This window comes from Astyanax mexicanus, chromosome 1 (genome assembly GCF_023375975.1).
Source record: "Astyanax mexicanus isolate ESR-SI-001 chromosome 1, AstMex3_surface, whole genome shotgun sequence".
Lineage (NCBI taxonomy): Eukaryota > Metazoa > Chordata > Actinopteri > Characiformes > Acestrorhamphidae > Astyanax > Astyanax mexicanus.
The window spans coordinates 19,285,977-19,310,486 of record NC_064408.1 but is presented as its reverse complement, the minus strand read 5'-3'; the positions used below and the strand labels follow the sequence as shown (position 1 = coordinate 19,310,486).

General features: G+C 37.2%; 1 protein-coding gene across 10 annotated transcripts in view; it reads right to left on the bottom strand.

Moving 5' to 3' along the window:
- Positions 1 to 24,510, bottom strand: part of mast4 (microtubule associated serine/threonine kinase family member 4) — a 182,174-nt gene that overhangs the window by 16,493 nt on the left and 141,171 nt on the right. For 6 of the 10 annotated variants that reach the window (XM_022667775.2, XM_049474341.1, XM_022667780.2 and 3 more), the window contains 16 exons: positions 22,142 to 22,220; positions 15,481 to 15,635; positions 15,244 to 15,319; positions 14,311 to 14,520; positions 13,044 to 13,145; positions 12,809 to 12,941; positions 10,353 to 10,420; positions 9,271 to 9,362; positions 8,919 to 9,127; positions 7,957 to 8,095; positions 7,662 to 7,794; positions 7,356 to 7,521; positions 5,632 to 5,733; positions 3,634 to 3,759; positions 2,412 to 2,524; positions 1,252 to 1,373 (listed from right to left, as the gene is read on the bottom strand). In XM_022667775.2, the coding sequence (XP_022523496.2) occupies positions 1,252 to 1,373; positions 2,412 to 2,524; positions 3,634 to 3,759; positions 5,632 to 5,733; positions 7,356 to 7,521; positions 7,662 to 7,794; positions 7,957 to 8,095; positions 8,919 to 9,127; positions 9,271 to 9,362; positions 10,353 to 10,420; positions 12,809 to 12,941; positions 13,044 to 13,145; positions 14,311 to 14,520; positions 15,244 to 15,319; positions 15,481 to 15,635; positions 22,142 to 22,220 (2,025 nt within the window). The remainder of the gene's footprint in view (positions 1 to 1,251; positions 1,374 to 2,411; positions 2,525 to 3,633; positions 3,760 to 5,631; positions 5,734 to 7,355; positions 7,522 to 7,661; positions 7,795 to 7,956; positions 8,096 to 8,918; positions 9,128 to 9,270; positions 9,363 to 10,352; positions 10,421 to 12,808; positions 12,942 to 13,043; positions 13,146 to 14,310; positions 14,521 to 15,243; positions 15,320 to 15,480; positions 15,636 to 22,141; positions 22,221 to 24,510) is intronic. The other 4 variants (XM_022667781.2, XM_049474330.1, XM_049474331.1 and 1 more) reach the window with 4 other exon arrangements.

Here is a 24,510-nt window from a genome sequence, read left to right as displayed (position 1 = left end):
TTACACAAATTACAATGTGCAAAAAAGCATGCTCAGCAGTGTATTTTCATTGCCTTTGTTAAGTGAGCTGATCAATTCTACAGTTGACTCATTATATGCATTTACATCATAACAAAAGTCGACTCATGCCTCTGATGGTTGGAAATATGGAGGGTTAATGTCCTCAGGATCCAGAACTCTTCTCAAAATCTATCTAGTGTTAGTTTATTTGCAAGTAGAACCTTTTGTCTTGTCAATAATAATAAACATTAATATGTCATTATTTTTGTATTATTGTTTACATTATTGAAATCCCCATATGAATGAGGACCCTCTCCACATTTTGTTCTCCCCTCCCCATTAGAGTCATTAATAAAAAAAGATTAAATTTATTTGCTGTATAGAACTGTTTGAGCTCTTTTAATTCAGAACGTCTGCAGTCTTTTCTGTAAATCTCTCTCTTTGTGAGAGTCTCAGCATTCATTTCTAAAATCCTCTCCTCTTCTTCTCCTCAGTTCAGTATCTACTTCTTCATGCTTCTGCTGGCTAGGTTATTTATTTTTCCGTGTCCCAGGCCACACACTGTTCTGCTGGCTGACTACACTAATGAATGCACTTCTAATGGCGGCGCACTACTTTTTATGCACTATTTAGTGTGGGAGGACTTCATTTGGGAGGCAGTTTATCCGCTAGCTAAAGCTTCAGTCTCAGAGCTCTCAAGGACACAGTGCTTGGCCAATCCAATTAACTTTCTGGGATTCATTATTAATTGTTTTCGAAGGGAATTTGATGAAAAATTTAATATATTTTATCCCAGATTCTGCAGGCACAAAAACATACAGTTTGTTGGAAAAAATACAGGGACAGCCAACCATCACACAGACTGAAAATATTATATGGAGATTTTGGCAATTACATGTATGTTACAGGCATTTAAAAAGCCAACATAGTGACGATATGCACTAAGTGCTCAAATGTTTGTGGACACCACTTCTAATAAATGCATACAAATACTTTAGGTTACACCCATTGATGACTGACACACGCAGTGGCACACACAGCTTGTCTAGTTCCTGAACATAAGTATTGCCAATAGAATAGGACTCTATAGAGCAGATAAACATGAGCATATTGGCACCATGTCTAAAGCCAAACATGGTATTTACTTTAGAGCAATAAGCTAAGGTTCTTTTTTTTTTTTTTTTTGGCCAGGCAGTGTTAATAAAGCTTAGTAGAGAATGTACACAAAGAGGGAAAGCCTTTATAACCTACATGTCAGTGAAGTCTGGAGTCCAGCTGAGCGAGTCCACAGTCAGAGGACTCTCGCTCTTCTTCTCTGCTTGCTCTCCTTTCTCCTCCAGTTGCCCACGGGACAGATCCAGGCTGCTGTACACCTACAGGCAACACACACACAAACACACACACACATACACACACACACACACACATTACACACACACAGGAAAAGTGAGGTACATTTACAACGCATAGTTGAAACTGGAACAACATTCCAAACAAATGAAAAACTGTAGATACAATTCAACAAAACGTCTGAAACATAAAGCCTGGCCTCAAAAAATACGAGCATGACTTCAAAAATATATATGTACTGAACAGAAGCATAAGTGAACGTTTTGCACAGCTGCACAGTATGATGTATACTAGACAGACCATAAAGGCTGCTTGTCACACACATTTCAGAGATTCTCCAAGAACCATCCAGGCCTCAAAAGCCCATACATTCCAACCCGAGCGTGGCGAGAAAAACCTGCACTGCACACGTGACAATTTTCCAAGATCCACACTGCAATGCACCAAAAAAAACATTGTTTTTTTCTCCGCAACCCAGAATGGGCCAGATTGTTTGTTATGCTTTTGTTATCAGTCCTACAGAAAAAGGAAAGTCTGCGCATGTGACAGCAAGTGCTTGAGAAGGAACAGTGCCTAATGCCAAAAAGACACAGGCGAGGAAGAGAGGCTGATACGGATTACTGCTTCAGCCTTAACAAAGGAAGATCTTAAAATCCTAACCAATCCCATCTGACGTGCCTCACATGATGAAACCTGTATTATATCTTAAAAAAAAAAAACACTAAAAACCATTTCCAGTCCTACAACTGTGTCCTTGCTATATCTTACATCCTTCTCCTTCTGTGCAGGGATTAGCTATGTTCATGTTTAGAATGCTAGGACACTGGTGGTCCATCTGCATCACCTGGCCTGTCCTAATAATGACAGTGATACTATTATTTCTATTTAGCTTTGCATCGCCTGATTCATTGGTTAAAAGTTGTGCTTCAAATGAAGTCATTTTGAAGATACTGATTATGCATTATGTTATATTCAATAGCAGTTAAATAGGTTTAGCAGTTAGCCTGTGTGCATATGTGTTTGTTTATGTTTCAGGCTTTGTTATAAGGTAAGAAGCTCACCTTAGAAAATCGATGTGAGGAAGATGAAAACTGCCGCAGCTCAACATTGAAGTCTTCGTCGTTCGTGTCTTCCTCCTCCTCAGTTTCCAGGTGATGGTATCTTTCAGACCGGGCTGTACACACAAACACACTCTGCTGTTAACCACATACACATTACACTACAATCAGTTCTGTTTTATGTTGTATTATAAGCTGTTATTGTCATTGTCACTTTTTTGCACAATGTAATTGCTGTGTGAACGTGCCAAATCAGATTTTTTTCAAATCAGATTTGAATCACTTTCTTATGTGGTCCCAAATCGGCTACATACCCAATCTATAGACATGCGACATGAGTGTGAATGGTCAAATCGGAATTTATGCGTATTTTTGCTTTTACGCATGGGCTACATGCTTCTTTCTCGAACCCACACATCTCTTGTTGCAGCTGTGGCTTGTAATGTGAACATAGCCTTTGATTACTGCAGCCAAAACTGACCATTTTCACTGTATCAGCCCACAAGGCTTAATTATATGTAGCTTTAAAGGGGCAGTAAACCACCCTCATCTCAAATTTTAATAAGAGGGGTAGTTTGGGAGGGGCACTGGGTGATGTAGGGGTTTAGAGGCAGGGCTGGAGGGAGAGCTGATTGGCTGAGCTGCAGCAGCAGTGTGCCTCTAAAAGCGATGAGATACAGATGGTTGGAAGTCACCAGGGAGGCGGTATTATAGATTGACTAATTTGCATATTATGAGCGTCTGCACATCTCAGCTATTAAGAGAAAAAATATGGTTTAGGTGCTTTTGATGCTTTTTGTACTGGATTCTGTGGATTTTCCATTAGGAACTAAGGAAACAGCAACCTAAAAACACTTTGATATCTTCTAATATCTTCTCCTTCTCTTTAGGCATCAATTCTGAACATTTGCTAAGTGATTTTGTTAGGTGGTAGCTTAGAAAACCACATGTGTTCAATTGCTGTCCAATTCTCTATAAAGCCTTGACATTTGTATCACCTCATCTTTTCTAACAATGGCTGTGAACAAGCCATAGCCTTAACAAGCTAATTCTGTTCTGAGCTCTGACACTTTGTAAAAATTTAGAGAGGACATAGGGTGCCCATTGTTTGCATGATGTTCAATCACTCTCAAATTGTACTACCTGTCTTTTTGGAGACACTTTTCTCTTCACACTCCCTATCAGCATGCATGATTAAAGCAAACACACTGAGAAAGAAACTCACTGTCAAAGTAGCTGGTGTCATCTTCAGACTCAAGCTGGGGGATGAACTCAGCCTTCTGCCTAAGCAGACTGTTCCAATCCAGACTGTGGAAGAACTGGTGGTGCTTGACCTCATAGGCTCCTCCTGCTGGTTTGCACACAATTGCACACACACACACACACAGACACACCAGTCAACACAATGCGATCAATTCCAAAGTTGCACAAAGACAAAAACATTTTAGAAACACTAAATTAAAAATTAAAAAAATACTGTGCAGAATTAAATAAAAATTTGCACTGAAACTTCAACAGAGATTCCACAGAGATGGTTTTGGCAAAAACTAACCATTTAAAAACTCAGCTGCCCTTTTTCAGTTCTAAAAAGTCATTGCTCCTTTAGGACAGGTAGAAAGCGCAGTCACACTCTTTTTGCTGGCTGGGACCCAACACTGATATCATCGTCATGAATTATGCAAAGCAATTTCCTGCGAGTGACCTTTCAGGGAAACTGAAGGTCCAGCAGAATGCTAGCTCTGGTTCTGATGAATGTGTTTAACCATGCATTACTTTAATCGACTAGAGGGAAGATATGCACAGGTTGTTTTACTTAGACTGTTCATTTCTCTTCTGCAACTAAAAAACAAGCAATTATTGTAAAATGAATGCTCTAGACTGTTTTCTTTATCTTTCTGAAAACAATTTGGTGTGACACATGCAGCAATTTATATTAAAAATTAATCAGCTTTCTCACAGTTTATAATGTCTGAAAAATAGATTTTTCATTTAACCTGTGTAAACATTTAGAGGGAGACATTAATGCATAGCATGTTGCTAACTTGCTGATAACTTACAGCAGCAACAACTAAAGTAGGGGTTCCCTGCCTTTTACATCGTACCTGTTTGCAGTGTTTATATAACATTTTAATTTATATAAAATAATCATACTTTATTTAGCATTTCATGTTTTTATGGCTCTATCATTTTAAAACTGGCAGATTTAGTCTCTACATGTAATACATATTTACATATCAGTATGTACAAGCCCACAACTGCTACATTAACATTCTTTATTTATAAAAAAAAGTTGAAAAGTAAACCCCGTACTTAATTTTATTAATTTCATACATACTGCTCTCTGGGGGTGAGTGGGATTTACAGTCAACCACTCTGTTTTTTAGGGCCTTGGTTTAGTTTTGTTAGGTTAGGTTCATGTAAGAGAGCTCCAAGACAGGGATTAGGTTTGAAAATGTTACAACCTTTCCAGTATTGCTCATGGTGGACAAACGATTGCAAATAACTGTACAGCTCTTTAATTTTACCAAATTGAAAACCTCTGGAATATAATCAAGAGGAAGATGGATTATCACAAGCCATCAAACCAAGCTGAACTGCTTGAATGTTTGAACCAGGAGTGACATAAAGTTATCTAAAAGCAGTGTGTAAGACTGGTGGAGGAGACCATGTCAAGATGAATGAAAACTGTGATTATAAACCAGGGTTATTCCATCAAATATTAATTTCTGAACTCCTAAAACTTTATGAATATGAACTTGTTTTACTGTGTTTTTTGCATTATTTGAGGTCTGAAAGCTCTGCATCTTTTTTGTTATTTCAGCCATTTCTCCTTTTCTGCAAATAAATGCACTAATTTGGTAGAAATTGTTGTCCAGAGTTTATAGAATAAAACAACAAAGTTAATTTTACTCAAGCATATACCTATAAATAGCAAAATCAGAGAAACTGATTCAGAAACTGAAGCGGTCTCTTGTGGTTTGGTGTAAATGTGGTTTGGTGCTACTACTACTCTAAAATTAAAAAAGTTTTTTGCAGGGTACAATATCTGATATTAAAGGAAGAGTCCTGAATAATAATAATAATTGTGGTGAAAGTCACTTAAATGTGGCCCTAGAATTTTGCTTGTCCCAAACTTCTGAAAAACTCAATATTGTCCTTCACAGTGTGTATTGTGATGCCTTCAAGTGCTTTGATTTCTTCCAGTGTGAGAGTGGAAGCGTACCAGTGCCGAGCCGCTCCAGAGGATTCTGTCTGAGCAAGAGCGTGATGAGTTCCTGGGCATCGGCCGGGGGAGCGTCCTCTCCCTCAGGCCAGTTTATCTCATCTGGGAAGAAACGAAAGCAAACACACACCTCATCACCATCCAGACATGACAAGACCCTACCCTAGCATTTACTCAACATCAAACACTGTTTACAACACACTGGAGGAGACGATTCGGAGGGGACAAAAGACGAAAGCCGTTTGGCCATCAAGCTTTCACTGAGCTAGTGAGACGCATCATCTTTCAGTCAAATTACACAAACAAATATGCAAGACTCGCTCCACTTTCAAATCACACAATAGGATGCTCGTCCCTCAGCATACCGGCTTGAATCACAATATCCAGTGTGCATAAGCAGGCATGCATAAATATTGGAACGACTCGTGCAATTTGCATCCGCTCGGGGGATGTGCTCAGGGCTCTGAATGCAAGGTGCCTTGTTTACACTGATCCGGGACCAGCCGAAGGAACGCTTGACTGAAAGGCCAGAGGTGGAGATAGATGAGAGGCCTCATTTTGTTGGGGCCTCAATTGTCTCGGCGGCAGCATGGGTCGCGTGTTTTAATTTGAGGGCATGAATATGCATCCGCGCCCGGGGCAATGCCAGCTAGCGTTGCCTTTTTTTTCCAGCCACCTTAATTAACACTCACTCCCATGGTAACCCAATGATGGAGAGCAAACCAAATGTGCCCTGTCGCATCATTAATTTCCAGAGATGCATTGCCTGATACTCATTTAGCGAGAGAGGACCTACTGTCTGAGCAAGTCAGCGTCAACATTTTTTGAAGGTCGTGTTTTTTTTTGCTGAGGCCGAGTCTTCTGAATGTCAAGTAGGTTAAATCGTAAAATAAGATGCATATTAACATGGAAAACTTAAAATAATCGTAGAGGGACCACTAAAGGTGGATTATGGTCTTCATACTAATGACTTTACACTAAGATTACTTGTTAAAGGTCTCCTCTAAATCATAAAATCTGATGCAAACAGTGCTTGCTTTGGCCGGTGTTCTGTCGAGTTGAGCTGCTTTGTCAAATCATGCTTCCCTAGTTTATATTTAAGGTCTCGGTAAACGCAGAATCAACCGGAGATCCAATTTAAACCTATAGTTACTTACATAAGATAGCTAATGCTAACTAGCTGGTGTAAACAGAGCTTTAAGCTCTTTAGCTGACGAGAAACAGTGTCGGGTTCGGCTCTGTCTGTGGGCGGTCCCGAGCCAAGGTTGGACTCACGAGCTGATGTACACACGGTGCTTTTCTTGATCAACTAGTTTTTCTGAACATTTTTTTTCTGAGCTACAGCAGACAATGGAATTTGAAGAACAGTTTCATATGCAGCATGCATATACAACTCAGATAGACCTATAGTACTTTACAAAGAACAAGTAAAAGTGGATTTTAGTGGAAAGAGACCTTTTAAAGGTGACATATTTTACCTGCTCTTCCACAAATTAACATATCTCCCTGTGGTCTAAATGAAACGGCTCCACCCTGTCTAAAATGTCAAATGATGTCACTATGGTGTTGCTCACATGAGGTAATCCATTGCCATTACAGCCCTTAACAATGTGTATTGTATAACCTTCTAAATATAAAATATCTTAACATGCAGCATTAGTGAATATTCTCTCTCTCTCTCTCTCTCTCTCTATATATACCACATCAACAACCATGATACTGACCACTGATGACCTGACCGAAGAGCTCCTCAGGTGTGTCCCCGAAGAAGGGCACGCAGCCTACAAGGAACTCATACAGGATGATCCCCATAGCCCACCAGTCCACAGGCTTTCCATAGCCTTGTCTCAGGATCACCTCTGGAGCGATGTACTCAGGAGTGCCACACACCTACAACCAGAACCTTCATTATTTCTGAAAGGCTTAAATCCATTACATAACCAACATAGACAACAGAAATATAGAACAATAAAACAACTGCTCCATCTAGACCAGTAAATAAATAGTATTTATGACATTTATATCCTTACCTGTTTATCTAAGAACTCTCTGGCATCCTTTTCGATGTGACCTTCATACAGGTTAGTGGTCATATTCATCAAGCCCACCTTTGACAAGCCAAAGTCTGTCAACTTTATGTGTCCCATTGAAGTAACCAGCAAGCTGTGAAGGAATAACAACAAACAGAGACGATATAAATGTAAAAACCCTACGAGAAACCAGCGAGCCAAATCTAGAGCATACCCATAGATACATCAAGATTGTGAATTCCTTTGCAGTGAGTAAGGCTAATTGAACAGAATACAGATGGTGTGGGAATCTCACTTGTCAGGTTTCAGATCTCGATGAACAATGCCGTAGTTGTGCAGGTACTCCAAAGCCAGAACCGTCTCTGCAAAATACATTCGAGCCATGTCCACGGGCAGAGGACCCATGTTCTTCAGCAAAGTGGCACAGTCCCCACCTGACCAAAAAAAGAGCTTTATGTCATTACTTGGAACTTCAAGGTAGTTTAGACTCTTTGCAGTGATTTAATGCTATAAATGAGAAAAATAGTATTATGTAGCTGAGGAAACCAAATAAGCTATATGAGATTTGCAAATTCTCTTTCCTATAATTGTGGTTTATGTAGTGATGTGGATTTTTACATGTAGGGGATTGGTGAATTGGACACAGTTTTGGACACACCTCTTGTTATAATGTATGCTAAAGCTATCTGGGCTAGGCTACTTTGAGTTACTGTGTTGGTGATGTAAAGACAGAGTAGAGAAAATAAGACAATGTAACAGGGTGGTTAATAAGCTTGTAAGGCCTCATCTGAGTATTTTTCTCCCAGACTTAATGATGTGTACAGTACACTTAATATAAAAGTAGTATATGTAATGATCGTAAGAGCAACAAATGTATTGCTTAATTTTTTAAGAAGGCAGAAAAATCGCATTCATCCCAAATGTTGTTGCTTTTATATACAACACTGCAGAGACAAACTAAAAGACCTTTGGACATTACTGTACTAAAATATTCACTCTTCTCACAGCTGAAGTTAATTTAATGGCTTCAATATGCCTGAACCTCCAACTACCATCAAAGCCAGAACTTAATACCTTTAAATCGATTTGTGGTTTAGGACACATAAGCAGTTGGAAGACAGTGTTCAAAGCTGCACATACAGAAGGACTACTTACATGAAATGAATATTTGTATATATAATGTACGGTGAGGTAAATGTAAAAATATATCCCTAATCTAATTATTTAACAGTGAGGAGGATAGAGCATATTTCTTACCCTCAACATACTCCATGACCATGCAGAGGTGTCTGCGTGTCTCAAAAGAGCAGTACATGCTGACTACAAATGGGTTCTCAGCGAAGGTCAGAATGTCCCTCTCCACAAACGCTTGCTGAATTTGGTTCCTCAGCATCAGATTCTGCTTGTTGATTTTCTTCATGGCAAAACGCTGCTTAGTCTCTTTGTGCCGAACCAGATAGACAGCTCTGGATACAAAATAAAAACATAATACACAATTTTTTTTTTAATAAAACCTAATGATCAATGGATTCACATTAACACTTTATCATTAACCCATGCTTATAACAAGGTAAATATGAGGCTCATGTAAGCTGATGAAGTGAATTACCCGTAAGCACCGTTGCTGATGAGTTTGATCATTTCAAAATCTACCTCACAGGGTTTACGGCGGGATCTCAACGCTGCACTCAGGCTCTGGGACTGGAAGTCAGAGATATCACAAAGTAAATAAATATAGCACACTGCTTTATCAAGAGTTTCTACATTTAAAAATCAGGGCAAATCCAGTTTTGCTTTCATTTTCTTGCGTGTAATGTAAAATGACACTGTAAGACAGAACAGTCAAAACTACCTACATATCTGACACTGCAATTTGCTGACAGAGGACAGAGGTCTGAACAGGTAAGGAAGAAATCTAACTGAATTACGCTGATGTAATGTCTACATGCAGACTGTGCACAGCTGGTTTATTATATTCTTACTTAGGAATTGTATTATTATTTACTGGTAAACTGGGCAATTGCAGTTTACTGTATCTACCCACCTACTTTTCTACCATCCAATCTACATGCCCATGTGCTGACATATCAATCTACTTACCTATCTTATTATCTATCTACTAATCAACCAATCAACATATATATCAATCCATTTACCTGTCTGTCTAACTTCTAATAAATCTACCTATTTATCATTCATTGACCTGTCAGCCTTTGATAGGTAGGTTGATCTTCTAATCTACCTACCTATCAATACCTGTCTATGCTCTGGAAAAAATTAAGAGACCACTTCAGTTTCTGTGATTTTCCTATTTATAGGTACAAGTTTGAGTAAAATGAACATTGTTGTTTTATTCTATAAACTACAGACAACATTTCCCCCCAAATTCCAAATAAAAATATTGCCATTTAGAGCAACTTTACGCCACTCCTGCTGCAAAAATTCAAGCAGTTCAGCTTGGTTTGATGGCTTGTGATCATCCATATTCCTCTTGATTATATTCCAGAGGTTTTCAATTTGGTATAATTTTTAAGTGGTCTCTTTTTTTTTCTTTTTACTTATCGATCTTTTTACTGTACCAACCAATCAATTAAAATATAAACCTACCAATCTATCCATCATTCAATCTTCACACCTACACACTGCTTATATAAAAAATAACATTCAAGGAACGTGATCAAAACTACTTACACTCACAGAATCATCGGTCTCGGGGGTTTCAGCAATTCCACTATCATAGCTTGTTAACTGGGCTATTTCTGTAAGATGAAAAAAGAACAACAGTATTTAGGGTTAAGCCAGCTTCTGAATAAAAGTACACTCATATTACATAAAATCTTCCTATAAAGAAAGTGAAACTTAAAACACACCTGAGTATGAGCATTAACACTCATTCCTGTATCTTTATTTACACAGTGGAGAAACCTAAAACAAAGGACTACATCACTTTTTCCACACAATAAGTCTGAGGAGCTGACTCCTGCGGTTCCTAAATGAGTTAAATGGAGTAGAAACCAGCGGAAGGGTTCTTAACACATGTCGTGACATATTTCCGTAGGAAAACTGCACCGCCAAACAAACCCCAGCGCGCTAGCTCTCAGCAAGTCGGTCCCAAAGCCAACCTACCAACAGCAGGAGGTAATGAACCAGAGGGTCGTTCTGCCATCCCTGAGGAGACCTGAGCGCACTGAATTGACTTGAGAACAGCTGTCCATCTCTACTTTCGGCCATTGTAGACATCAGGCAGGGAGACCACAGAGGATTAGCACGCTTTGGAGAGCTTTGCAACCAATTCTGTTTTGGCAGAGGAAGCTGAGGAACTTCCAGGTTTGCTGGGGAAGAGATGGGGAGCGTGGGAGTTGCATTCAGTTCTAATTACTGCTAATGATAGTCTTGGATGCGAAATTATAGGATCATTATAGGAGGCAAGCCTCTAATAGACTAAGGACCAAGTTTGTGGACTCAATTAGAAGCAAGAAGTTTCTTAACGTAGTGTCATTAAAACCAACACTATATTTAATCAGCTCTAAACTTTTAAACTGATCTAGGCACAACTAAACTTGAGCAAATTAACCCCCAAAAAATCTTGTCTAAACCCAGCCTGAACCCAAACACCACGAACCAGAGAGCAAATAAAACTAAACAAGCCTAAACTGCTCTCTAATTGCTTCAGTTAAAATATTTTGCTGCCCACAAACAATGGCAGCAAACGACAAGCCTTAGGCTAATGAAAATCAACTATCATTCCAAATTCAACAGTAATTACACTGTAACTAATGTATTCATCTACCAAAGCCCAAAATCTGCTTTGGAACACTTTTAGCCTCCATAATGAGTGGTGCTAAGGCTGGTCGTCTGGGCCTCAGGCAGTGGAACTGCCAATAGGTTTCCAGCATGCCAGATACACTTTCAAAGCAATAAAAATAATAGAGAACATTAGTAGGAGTACATTTCATTTTATTTGTTCTCATTAAATTTTTTTTAGATATGTTTTTCTTCTTCACATGTTTTTGAGCAGTTCATCTTTAAATAAAATATGTAGCATCAAGTACACTTATACAAACGAGCAAAATGGACCTGTACTTACTGAATTTTATTTTTGCATTGATTACTAAAGTAAAAAACTTAATGCCGTGATACACTGGTAGAAAATCATATCTATACATCTACACAGCTGTAGTTGAACTCAGCAGCCTCTCCACAAGAGGGCAGAAAAGCACAGACAGTTTCGGTACGCACCATTTGAAAATGAGTGAAATACACCTTTGCTGAATGAGTGCGTATAAATGAATGTACAGTAATCCTGTTGCATTTTTATACAATAATATGTCTTGTTATTAATATTTAATTGGAATATAAGTTTGATTGTTCACATGTAGCACAAACAACTATTATCTAGTTCACATAAGTCAACTTTCTAAGAACTTTATATAGTCATATTTCTAAGAACTGCATTCATGTGTTCTATATGACAACAAAGACTGTGCTCACTTTCTAACCCTGCGTTCACACTGGAACGCGACGAGTCGCTTGTGTCGCCCAGCGTTTGTCGCTTGTGGGCGTGTCAAGCTCAACGCGTGTTTATCATGGTCCAGCCTCCCATAAGAAAAAAGGCACAAAAAAGGTATCGCTTGGCCACTTTATTCTACAGCTATAACTCCCAAACTTGCTAGACTCTTGGGCGTTTCTGTGATTTAACTGCTCTGGAAACACAGCCGTTCCCGCAGATCGGCGTGGGTCCACCCCATTCAACAGAATGAACAGGGAAAGAAACTAGAAATTCAGAGAGCAGGAGCTTGAGGACGCCGGACCGCCTTGTTTGTGATTGGTCCAAAGAAAAGCTAGAAGCCAATAAGGTTAGGCTGTCGCTTCACCGCGTCATAATTCATTTGCATAAAGTTGAGAAAAATTCAGCTCTGTGTCGCTTGTCGCTTTGTCGCTTGTCGCCTCTTGCGTGTCGCGCCGACAAATCGCACCCTGCCATAGGAAATGAATGGTCGCCTGTCGCTTTGTCGCTTTCCAGTGTGAACGCAGGGTAAGACTGCAGCTACATCTTTCCATTTTTGTACAAGAAAAGCTCAACAAACTCAACAAAATTTTTCTATGTCGCAAAATTCTTGCACCCACTGATCATAAAACCACATTACCTTCCAAAGGGTCTCGAGTCAGACCGAGCTGGCTGATGATGTAGCGTGGGATGTCAGTCTTGATGCCTCGCCCCTCTTTGGCATGACCCTCTGCAGCCTCCAGCAGGTGATAAAACTCTTCTGGGTCGAACTCCTATTGGTCGATATAATAATATCTCATATATTTGTTGCATTTGTAACTTCCTTCACTTATTCTAAAATAATAGAGTTCTGGAATGAATAAAAATGAACTTACCAGACATTCCAGGAGTCGTGCTGGTCTGGCAATGACTATGAGGATCTTCTTCACCAGTTCCTTAATGAAGGTCACCTCAACACTCTCTGATCGCTCAGTGGACTATGTAGAAACACAATTAGCCAAGAGTAATTTAACAAGGGACCACCACAAACTCACCACAGACTGTAAATTAGGTCAAATGACGTGGTAATACTAATGAAGGTAAGTTTGTTAGAAATAAAAACATAATTGCTGCCTGTGGATATTTCTACACGAGCCTGGCCCTGCGTTCACATCTATCGAGCAATCAACTGTGTTTATTCATGATTTACTTTTCTTTAAGCTGCTTTAATCAAATATGCATCACACAGTGTAAAACAGGAAAGGAATCTTCTCTGTCATGTTCAGAACTACACTGCTGAGGATATGAACAAAGCAGAGCAGTGGAGATCAGTAAAGAGAGCAGTGATTGGTCCAAAGAATTTGTTCGGCCAATCAATTGACAACATAGCTCTACAAGGTCATAATTCAAAAATGTATAGAAGTTGAGAAAATCTCAATTTCAATAATTGTTTTATTTTTTTTATAATTATTTTTTTTATTGATATTTATCAAAAAATGCTGTACTTGTGTGCCCCCAGTGTTCTCATTTTTAATATAAAGCTCTGATTCAGAAACTAAAATGGTCTCTTAATTTTTTCCAGTTTCTGTGATTTTGCTATTTATAGGTATATGGTTGAGTAAAATGTACATTGTTGTTTTATTCTATAAACTACAGACAACATTTATCCCAAATTCCAAATAAAAATATTGTCATTTAGAGCATTTATTTGCAGAAAAAGAGAAATAGCTGAAATAACAAAATATATGCAGAGCTTTCAGACCTCAAATAATGCAAAGAAAACAAGTTCATATTCATAAAGTTTTAAGAGTTCAGAAATCAGTACTTGGTAGAATAACCCTGGTTTTTAATCACAGTTTCATGCATCTTGTCATGTTCTCCTCCACCAGTCTTACACACTGCTTTTGGGTAACATTATGCCACTCCTGGTGCAAAAATCCAAGCAGTTCTGATCTTCCTCTTGATTATAATACAGATGTTTTAAATTTGGTAAAATCAAAGAAGCTCATCATTTTTAAGTGTCACTTGCTGCTTTGTATTGCGGCTACACACTGCTCTCGTCCATAGGAAATGAATGCTCTCTGTCTGTCTCCCGCCAGGGTGAACGCAGGGTGAGAAAATGATTTTGAAAAAATAATAAAAGAACTATGAGTGTTTCAGCACCTCTTGGAAAAGTCTTTCTAGGTTGTCCGTCAGCTCGCAGAAGTAGCGGGAGGTGATGAGGCCAAGGCGAGATTTCTCCAGGCAGTCGCGGGCCAGCTCGATGATTTGGTGATGGGCGAAGCTGAGCACTCCGTCGGCCAGCGGCAGCACGTTCTCCGGGGAGTTGCTGCTGATGATCTCTTGGATGCGCTCCTCCATCTGAGCCGTGGCCTGAAGGATGAGCCAGAACACTCAGAACCCAAAGCCCCAGTGCTCAGTCCCAGCTACACACTAATCAAACTTCAGAAGTTCTGAACACAGCGGGGAACAACTTGCTTACCTCAGTTGCATTATAGATTGTTTGTTAATTATTAATTAATCATAATTTAATCTGCCTAAAATATGCATTGATATTGAGAAACAAATAAGCATTTAAAAAGCAGCATTTATAGGATAATTGCTGTGACATTGGTTGAATTCAGCCACAAGAAGCTTCAAGATTAACATGATTTTGGTTATCTACTCTTTCCACAGATAAAGTGTAAAAATGTAAACCTACAGTATATTATTTGCTCTTAAACTGTTTATAATATAGCCTGGCTTATCATATCTGTCCCTCACATGGAATTTACAGTTCTGGATTGGTAATCAATGGAAATTAAATTTACATTTTCTGCATTTAGCTGACACTCTTATCCAGAGTGACTTACAAGGTTATTTCTATTACAGAGGTGGGCCAATGCATATAAATGCCTGGCAATAAAAAATTACTGATCAAAAAAAAAAAAAAAGTTCTTAGCAGACCTTTTGTGCTTCTGTATCCCCAGGGTCCTTATTTTTAATATACATGAATTCTTTTTTAATAAGACATATTTTTCCAGCTGCAATGTAATGATATTTACTTGCAGTATTATGAACTACTTTATTTCTGTGCCATGCTGGCATGCAGCTTACCTTAGGAAACCTTTCCTTGTATACATGATTCATCATTATAATCTCATGATCACAGCAAGATGGGGATCTTCCGGGGCTGAAAAAAAACACAGCATTAAAATGCTAATTTATTACCTCAGATTCACTTTTCACTTTTTTAAAACACAAATCAATCCACTTAAGGAATTACAGATACTTTTATTTCAACAGAAATTAACTAAAGGCTGAAACTCTCTTTTCTATAATCTATTCTTGTACCTGAGGCTGCGTGAGCGTGGGCGCATGGGCGTGGCGCGGCGGCGGTCGTCCCCAGCGATGCTCTCAGTGCAGAAGTGCTTGGATAGGAAGTGGAGCTCGTCGGGCGTGGGCTGGAAGGGCAGCTGGTGGAGCTTCTCCTGTGATGAACAGGACGACTGGAAATGACACGTGAAGCACATAGAAACAAAAAAAAGAAAAGAAAAAGAGAAGAAGCTGACGGATGTGTCATGTCATTTCAGCATCATGCAAGCATGCAGGTGGCAGGCAAACACACACACACACACACACACACACAAACAGCACAGAGATTCACTGAATGATTCAGGCATCCCATCTCCACTCAGCAAATCTGCCAGTGTTACATTGTTCAATTTCCTATTTTATCAGAATAATTTTAATAATTTCAGTTTAACTAAACAGATAAAAGGTGCAGAGTGGTTTGATGTGAAATGCCTGATTTTAGAGAAACCTACAGAGTCAGAATTGCTCACAGTCAGAATCAGAGATGTAAGAATTGATCAGATGTGTATGGTACTCGCCGATTTTAGTAAGTATCGGACAATTTTGCCAATCCTGAGAGATGATGAGAGCATATAATCCATAATTCGATTACGAATTATTACCAAGTGCCTGAAAAGTTTAATTAGTTCAATTAGTACAGGCCCCAGAAATGAACTGAAAGACAATCAGTCATTTGTATTAGATTCAAAAACTATAACCATAATGAACTACAGACCAGAATCATTAAATGCCTCTAAAAGTTCCTAAAAACACATAATGAAACAGTTAAAAATATGCTGTGCGATAGATTTTAGTCTTTGGTCTAAAATGCACTCCTATAACATGTTTTATGGTTGAGTGGTACACTGGTCGTAAACCCTTGTGGGTAATTTAAACGCAGAATTAAAATAATGTTACAATCTTTTTTTTTCTAATTTATACTAAATTAACAATACTAAACTGTCAGTAAAGGTGAGAAGGTTAGTTGGGTTACATTTTTGTAAAAATGTTACAATTATCGTCATATTTGACAATAAATGACAGTCCATAACAAAAAAATCCATAACAACAGCTATTTTTATTATTACTAGTCATTTTATTAATATTATTAGTAAACCCTTTATACAAGTTTACTATATAATAGTAGATAAGTATAAGGGTACCACTTTAAAATAAGGCTCGTTTATAAAGCGTTTATAAATAGTTCTATGAGGAAGTAGTGGTTAAAAATTAGGTTGTAAATACTTTACAAACCATTAATAAGTAACTACAACACATAAAACATATCATACTTTGCTTTGTTTCATCTGTCAGTATTAAAATATCTAATAAAATAATTTGGAAAGTCAGTTTATGTTAATACACACCACATTATGATTATTGGATAAATGATTAATATGGATAGTTAAAGTTAATAAAAGATATGTGATTAATAGATATGTTAATGCTGACTTATAGAACAGACAAAGTTAGATAAGTTTTTATAAAGATCAGAATAGAATAAATAAATGTGGAATCATTATTTGGCCAATGACAGGTCACTGTTGTCTATGTAGGTGTGTTGTAACTGCTTATTAATGGATTATAAAGTATTTTCAACTCCTTTAAAACTATGTGTATAAACACTTTATAAAGGAGCCATATTTTAAAATAGTACCATTATCATTTTGAATAAATAAAAAAATGATATAACGTAACATAAATTAAACTGTTTACCAAACAGCACTAATGAAAAGTAACAAGCAGATATAACAAATTACTGTACAATTTATTTAAATAAATAAATTAATTAATTAATTAATGTTAAAATTGCCACAGTTTTTTAATAAAGTTCTCTCTCGACAATCATAATCTGGAGCTTATTACTTGCCAAACTTTGCTGCTTAAAAAGTAGGGATAAAATTTATTTGATGTAAAAATTTACTATATTGGACAATAAAGGACAGTCAGTTATCTAGGGTTTATACTTCTTTAAACAATGTGACTTGTCTCTAAGTGTGAATGCCTCTGTAAAACTACACATCTTTCGCAAAACTGGGATTAACATGTATAATAAATTTATATTGTTAAAACTGTATCTGAAACACTTTCTATATTAATTTGGCGTATTGAAGTGTTCTGCTGCTCACTTCATCCCACTACAATTAGCTCTGCATAGATTACACATAATTAGCTTGTGCTCAATAACCTCTCTCTCTCTCTCTCTCTCTCTCTCTTTCTCTCTCTCTCACTCCCCTAAACGCCTTGGCTAAAGGGCGTCTGCTTCACCCGCTCTATCGCACAGTTCGCCGGTCCTGTCCCGTAAACTCAGCACTGATTGGCTGGCATGCTGGCACCAGATTGTTTGCCATTTCCTTCCCAGGTGGGCGGGTGCTGAAACAGTGTCAGTAAACAAAGCCATAGCTAGTAAGTGAGTGAGCGAGCGAGCGAGAGAGCGAGTGGGTAGTCTGGCGCCAATGCATGGACATATTTACCGGCAAACAAATCTGGCTGTGCTGAGAGCAGTATTAGTCAGAGGGGGGATAGTCATAGCAGCATCTGTTATTGATGGCAGACAGCACCCGTTTAACTTGTGCACAGAGAAAGGTAGCACAGAGATGGAGTACCGGTGGCACTTAAAGGAATACTCCAGAATCTCCCAAACTCATCTTTATCTATCATATCTGAGCTGCACAGATGATTTACAGGATTATTTCAATTTCAAGTTTTTCTGAAAATTAAAAGAAGATCTGATAATCAGGAGACACCAATCATGCTTACTCTATGAGTAAAAGAGTTTGATACAGTATTTAAAAAGACCCTGTTTACACCTGGTCACTTCATATCAGTGCTATACAGATTGTATTACGATCATATATATTATATTTTTAATCACATGCATTTACAGTATATTTGGTAGTCAAGTGCACTTAAGATAGCCAGACTGGGCTCCAAATGTTCCAGCGGATTAAGGCGCTGCCACTATGATCAGGAGATCGCCAGTTCGAATCCTGTTCATGTAGCTTGCCATCGGCTACCGGAGCTTTGAGAGAGCACAATTGGCTGTGGAGAGATGGCGCTCTCTCCATCATTACGCCAAAGGGTGATGTCACTTAGCACAAGGCGTCTGTGAGCTGATGTGTTTAGGAACCAAGTCGCTGAGCTTTCCTCCGAGCGCGCTGTGATGCTACTCAGAAATACCGCATCAGCAACAGTTTGAAAAGAGGTGGTGGCTGACTTCACATGCATCAGAGGAGGCATGTGCTAGTCTTCACCCTCCTGGTGTTGGGGCATTATTAGTGATAGAGGGAGTCCTAATGAGTGGATTGGGTAATTGGCCGTGTAAATTTGGGAAAAATGGGATAAAAATTAAAAATTAAAAATAAAATTATTGAATAAAAAGATAGCCAGACTGATATCCAATTGCTGAGTTGGGTGGAATATGAAAATTTTAATCATAGTTTTCATGCATCCTGGCACTAAGCAGTTCAGCTTGGTTTGATGGCTTGTGATCATCCATCTTCATCTTGATTATATTCCAGAGGATTTCAATTTGGTAAAATCAAAGAAACTCATCACTTTTAAGTGGTCTCTTAATTTGTTACTATAAAAGACAATTTAGAAAGTAGAATGTTCACGGTCACTTTAACTTTCCCTAAGGAGTCTCTAAAACCTCTGTCACACCACTGTTAATTATCTCACATTCTTCCCTGAAAAAAAAGCCTCTAAAAAAGCAGATTACCTAGAAATTCATTAAATCCATGCATAGAATTCAGCAGCTTTACATTGATTTTTCTTTGGTTCATCATAAAACCTCAATTTTCCATACTAATAGACTGTATGCCTCAATGTTTGTGGATACTGTTTCTAATGCATGCATTCAGCTACACAGACCCTGTAGAGACGTACTGAAGTACTGAGGTACTGAGGTACTGAGGTACTGAAGTGCTCCCAATAGAATAAGACCCTCTGATGCAGATACGCATGAAACTATTTATAACATGCCTAATGCCAGGCATGAACTAGAGGGTTACAAAGCCCCCAGCACTGCACAGCACAGCTTTACCCACTGTACATTCACCACATAATTACTGGCTTTATTTACACATAGGCCAAACACTGGAACACTACTTGTACTTTGCACTAGGGTGTTTGGTGGGTAATGTTCATTACAACTGATTTCTGGGCCTTAAATTGTGAAAAGGGGCTTAAGTTATAAGAACAATTTATGGTACCACTTTTAAAATAAGACGACCTTTATAAAGGGTTTATAAATGGCTTACAATTAGTTTATTAATGATTACTAATTAGGTTGTAAATGCCTTAAAAATCATTAATAATCAGTTATAACACATACATAGAAAGGGCAACATTATAGATGGCTGTGGGTTCGCTATTTGACAAACAACAGGTCATTGTTGCCCTTTCTACGTATGTGTTATAACTGATTATTATTGATTTTTAAGGCATTTACAACTTAATTAGCAACTGTTAATAAACTAATTGTAAACCATTTATTAACCCTTTATAAATGTAGTCTTATTTTAAAGTGGTACCCAATTTATAAAAGAGTTTATTACGTTGAAGACATAACAGTTTATTCAAATAATTTAATTAATAATAATTTAAACAGTTAAAAATTAACTATAAAAAAACACTGAACGTTTAATACACTGTACAGCTGTAGATTTCTTAATTCTATCAATCTATCATAATGTCCTATTATTTTATTAATTATGAAATGGAGACATAATAATTTTAATTAATTTTATTTTATTAAGCAAACATACTCTACCTTACTAACGAAACATGTTGTAATTGTCTGTGGTAATCTAGAAAATTATTAAATTAGACTGAAAAATGCTGGAGTATTCCTTTAAAAGACACAAGCACATGAAGCAGCTTGAATAAAGCGCACCTATAGAAGTACAAGTTTGAATCAGTTGTATCCAGTGAACACTGCATACAGCTGTGCACAGTACTTTAATCACACACTATACTATAAAGAGTTCTTTATAGTATTAAGACAGGTGATGGTGACTGAAATTTGGAGTTGCCTGAACAAATACAATACAGTAACAGTTTCTATGATAGTCATGTCTATACACATTCATAAAACATTATAGCACATTTATAGGCCATTATAAACATGACTGTAAATGTTTATAAAAATGCATTATAACACATAATAGCAATGTATATTTAAAGCATTATGCATAATGAATTAAGATCCTAATAAAGCACAAGCTGTGTTTATAATACATTAATCATACTGTAAATTATAAGAAACTCAGCCTCAGCTGAAATAGTGCATTACGACTAACAAAGCTGCCCATCTATAATCAAACACTTCTATTTAACCACTCAGGAATATCTATAAATATTGATCATTTAGAGCAATGTTTATAATGCTTTATTATATGTGTGATCATAATGCAACATAGCTGTGTTTATAGTACAGTACCAGTCAAAAGTTTGAAGACACATTCTTATTCAATATTTATTCAATTATTTTTTCCCTATATTGTATATTAATACTGAAGTCATCCAGACTATGATGGAACAAATAAGAATTTGTGTAGTAAATTTAGAAAAAGCTTTAAACAAACCAAAATACTTGTAGAGTGGCAACTCTACTCTATGAACTTATTCTGTGCAACAGAGGTAACTCTTAGTCTTCCTTTTCTGAGGCAGTCCTGATGAGAGCCAGTTTCATCATAATGTATTTGATGGTCTTTGTGACTGCACAGTCTTAGTTTTAGTTTTTTTTTTTCCCAATATTGACTGACGTTCATTTCTTAATTTCTATTTTTTGATCTTTACTTTACTAGTTGAGTAGTTCTTGCCTTAATATGTAATAAACCAGGCTTTTCACTGTATACCAAATCTAACTCTTCACAACTTCATAACTGATGCTCTCAAACACACAAGAAAACCTCATTAAATGCAAATGCAAAGATGTGCAAAGCTGTCATCTAAGCAAGAGGTGGTACTTTAAAGAAATTAAAAATATATTCATTTTTTTGTTTACTAAATAACTACATATGTTTTTTTTTATATGAAATACACTGAATTTAATATGCATTCAATTTGTATACATCTGGGTTGAGATACTAAGATCTATCATTAATAATCTGTTTGCATGATAAGAGTCCATTACTTTACTTGGAGCCTACAAAGGGGTGTTATAGCACATTTAAAATGATCATGAGCTATTATAATCTTCAAGATAAGTACAGTTTATGAATTGGTGAAAGTACAATAATTACACAAAGGCTCAGGGTGTGTGTTTATATGTAGGCAGCTTTGTTAGATACAATGCATAATACAAGCTGGGAATGTATTTCTTGGCACTTATTTATGTATAATATTATAAACACAGTTTATGATGGATTATGATCACAACTCATAATGCATAGTAAGAAAATGGCTATAATGGGGTTGTGTTGTTGTTCTAGATATTTATAGCTGTTTATAATGCCTTATGAATGTATGATAATGTGTTATGAATGTATTCATAGACTTTTATAGACTTTAACATTCATAGAAAGTGTTACCAATGCAATCTTAGTAAAAGCAGTGTACAATTCATGGAAGATCTGAAGTGTAAAAAACAACAACTTGTTTTAATGGAAAGTTCCTCACAGCTTTTCTCTTTATGATAAGTGAAGAAAGTGCTTACAGAAACAGTGGAACTGGGGGTGTTGGTTCCATATCCAGAGGAGGGGAGGGATGCAAGGGACCAGCGTCGGCCATCGGTCCTATACCAAAACAAACACACAGGCCATGCTTACTACAAACCTAATAGTGACTATAAAAGTAATAAACATAACCTATAGAGAAGAATCAGATAGAGAATGGGTTGAAATCATAGAGGGGGGGATGGTGGGGCAGCAGAAAGAAGGGAAATGCTAAATGACTCATTGATTTTCAAAGAGAGAGGAGATGAAAGCTTGTTATAAAGCAGTCTGGCGGCTGAACGCGGTTGTTTTTACAGAATGGCGTTGGGTAAGCCATTTCCTGCAGACCCCGTTTGCCAGTTCATTTATTGTGAGGGAATAATGATAACAATAACAGAAACACAAAGACTGGGAGGAGTGTTTCGTGGGTAGTGTAAAGAGGTTGAAAATGGTCAAAATGTCAAGGACAGGGCAACAGTGGGTTGATCTTTGCTTTGAATTATTTAATGCAAAACAAACTTTATGCTAAACCCTTAAAAATAAAGCTGAAGGGACACAACTCATTCCCTAATGCAGTTTTTATATTCAGCACAGTTTCCCAGCACAGTTTAAAGCAGTGCTGGTCAATATGACCTCAAATCAATCCAACAATTACCTGAAAATTTCACCTCAATTATGAGTGAAATTCAATCTAGTGAATTTCTCTTTAGTACAGGCAGCTCAGGTTGCATAGTTTTGCATGCAGAAAGTGAACACACAAGTGTTTAAAACAAACAACAAAAAAAAAACATTAAAAGAATTTCAATTAAAAATCAGATAGAAGTTCTTAAAAGTGGTTATTTCCTTATTTCCTGTGTCCAAAATCTCTAATCCATTTCAAAAATGACTTGATAATTAGCTATAGAAGGTGAGTTAGAGCACTGAACAGTGTAAACTGTGGGTCTATAGGACTGGGGTAAAAAAAAAACAAAAAAAAAAAAACACTGACCTACAGAACCAAATATTCAACTAATTAACAAAAGAAATGTAATAAAAATCAGTCAGTTGTAAGTGTTTCCCAAAAGATTACATTATAAAATGGGAATTAAATCAGAAAATAACTTATATCACTATATATTTTTTGATTATTTATTTATTTTTTTTCCCTTCAAATTTTTATCCCATTTCTCCCCAATTTACACTGCCAATTACCCAACCCACTTATTAGGACCCACCCAGAGAGAGCAAAGCAAATTGTGCCTTCTCAGAACTCTGGTAGCCAATGGCAAGCTACATGAACAGGATTCGGACCGGCGATCTCCTGATCATAGTGGCAGCGCTAAGCACGCCATAAACTTTAAAGTTTAACCTGTACCATTTTTGGCAAGCTGATAAGGTTTTGTAAAGTGAAAACTGTGAATAAACATATTTTGTTAATTTAAATTAAAACATGACAAAAATTTATAAATAACAGTGAAAATTAAAATAAATCCCTTTCCTTCATCCTCCAGAAAAAGTGGCCCCTTGATTTAAAATAATGAACTACAGCAAGTACACCACTTCAAAAAAGTACTTTATTAAAAATTAATTAAAAATTATGCAAATTACGCAAATTTGCAAGAGAGTTCACATATTTTTGTTGTGTGTGAAACATTTAGCAATTATCAAACATTTTTAAATAACTAAAGCAAACAATTAGTGTTCTAAAGCATATGGGAAGCTCACCCCTGGATAGTTCTTTAAAAAAAATAACTCCCATATTTCTAATCCAATCTATAAGCAGCATCTGTAGCCCACATCTGTTAATACCTTAAAAGGGAAATAAAATTGTTATATACAATAGTTTATATTATAACGTGTTTCCTTTTCTTTTTAACTACAACTAGTTGTTTTTTTTATTTACCTGGTCAATTCTATTCAGACAGACTGAAGACAACATCAGCTACAGAAATCAGGATGAAAAGTACTGGAGCTTCTTTATTTTTAAGGATGTTCATGGGTACATTCAAGGGTCTGCATGAATAATGAGGGGGGAGGAGGGGGGCAGAAGAAATGATGGCCCTCATTTGCATTACCTGTCTACTCTGTGGCCATAGCTGAGGAATTATAAATAGAAAGAAAGGAACAAAGATATTTTAAGCAGTTTGTGACAACAAAGCCTGGCTTTTTCCTCCTTAAAAATACGTATTTCTTTTTTTGTAGTGACTGGGTTTGATGAGTGGCATGGTCCCTTTCCTTCACTGCTGAAGTGACAGCTTCTGAAGTGTGTTTTTTTTAATATTCAGTCACAGTGTTAGTTGTAGTTTGCCTGTCAGCCCCGGAGGCTTTCTGACGCACCTGCCAAACACCTGGCAGATGCATCAAACGACGCCAGTGGTGAAACATATTTTTT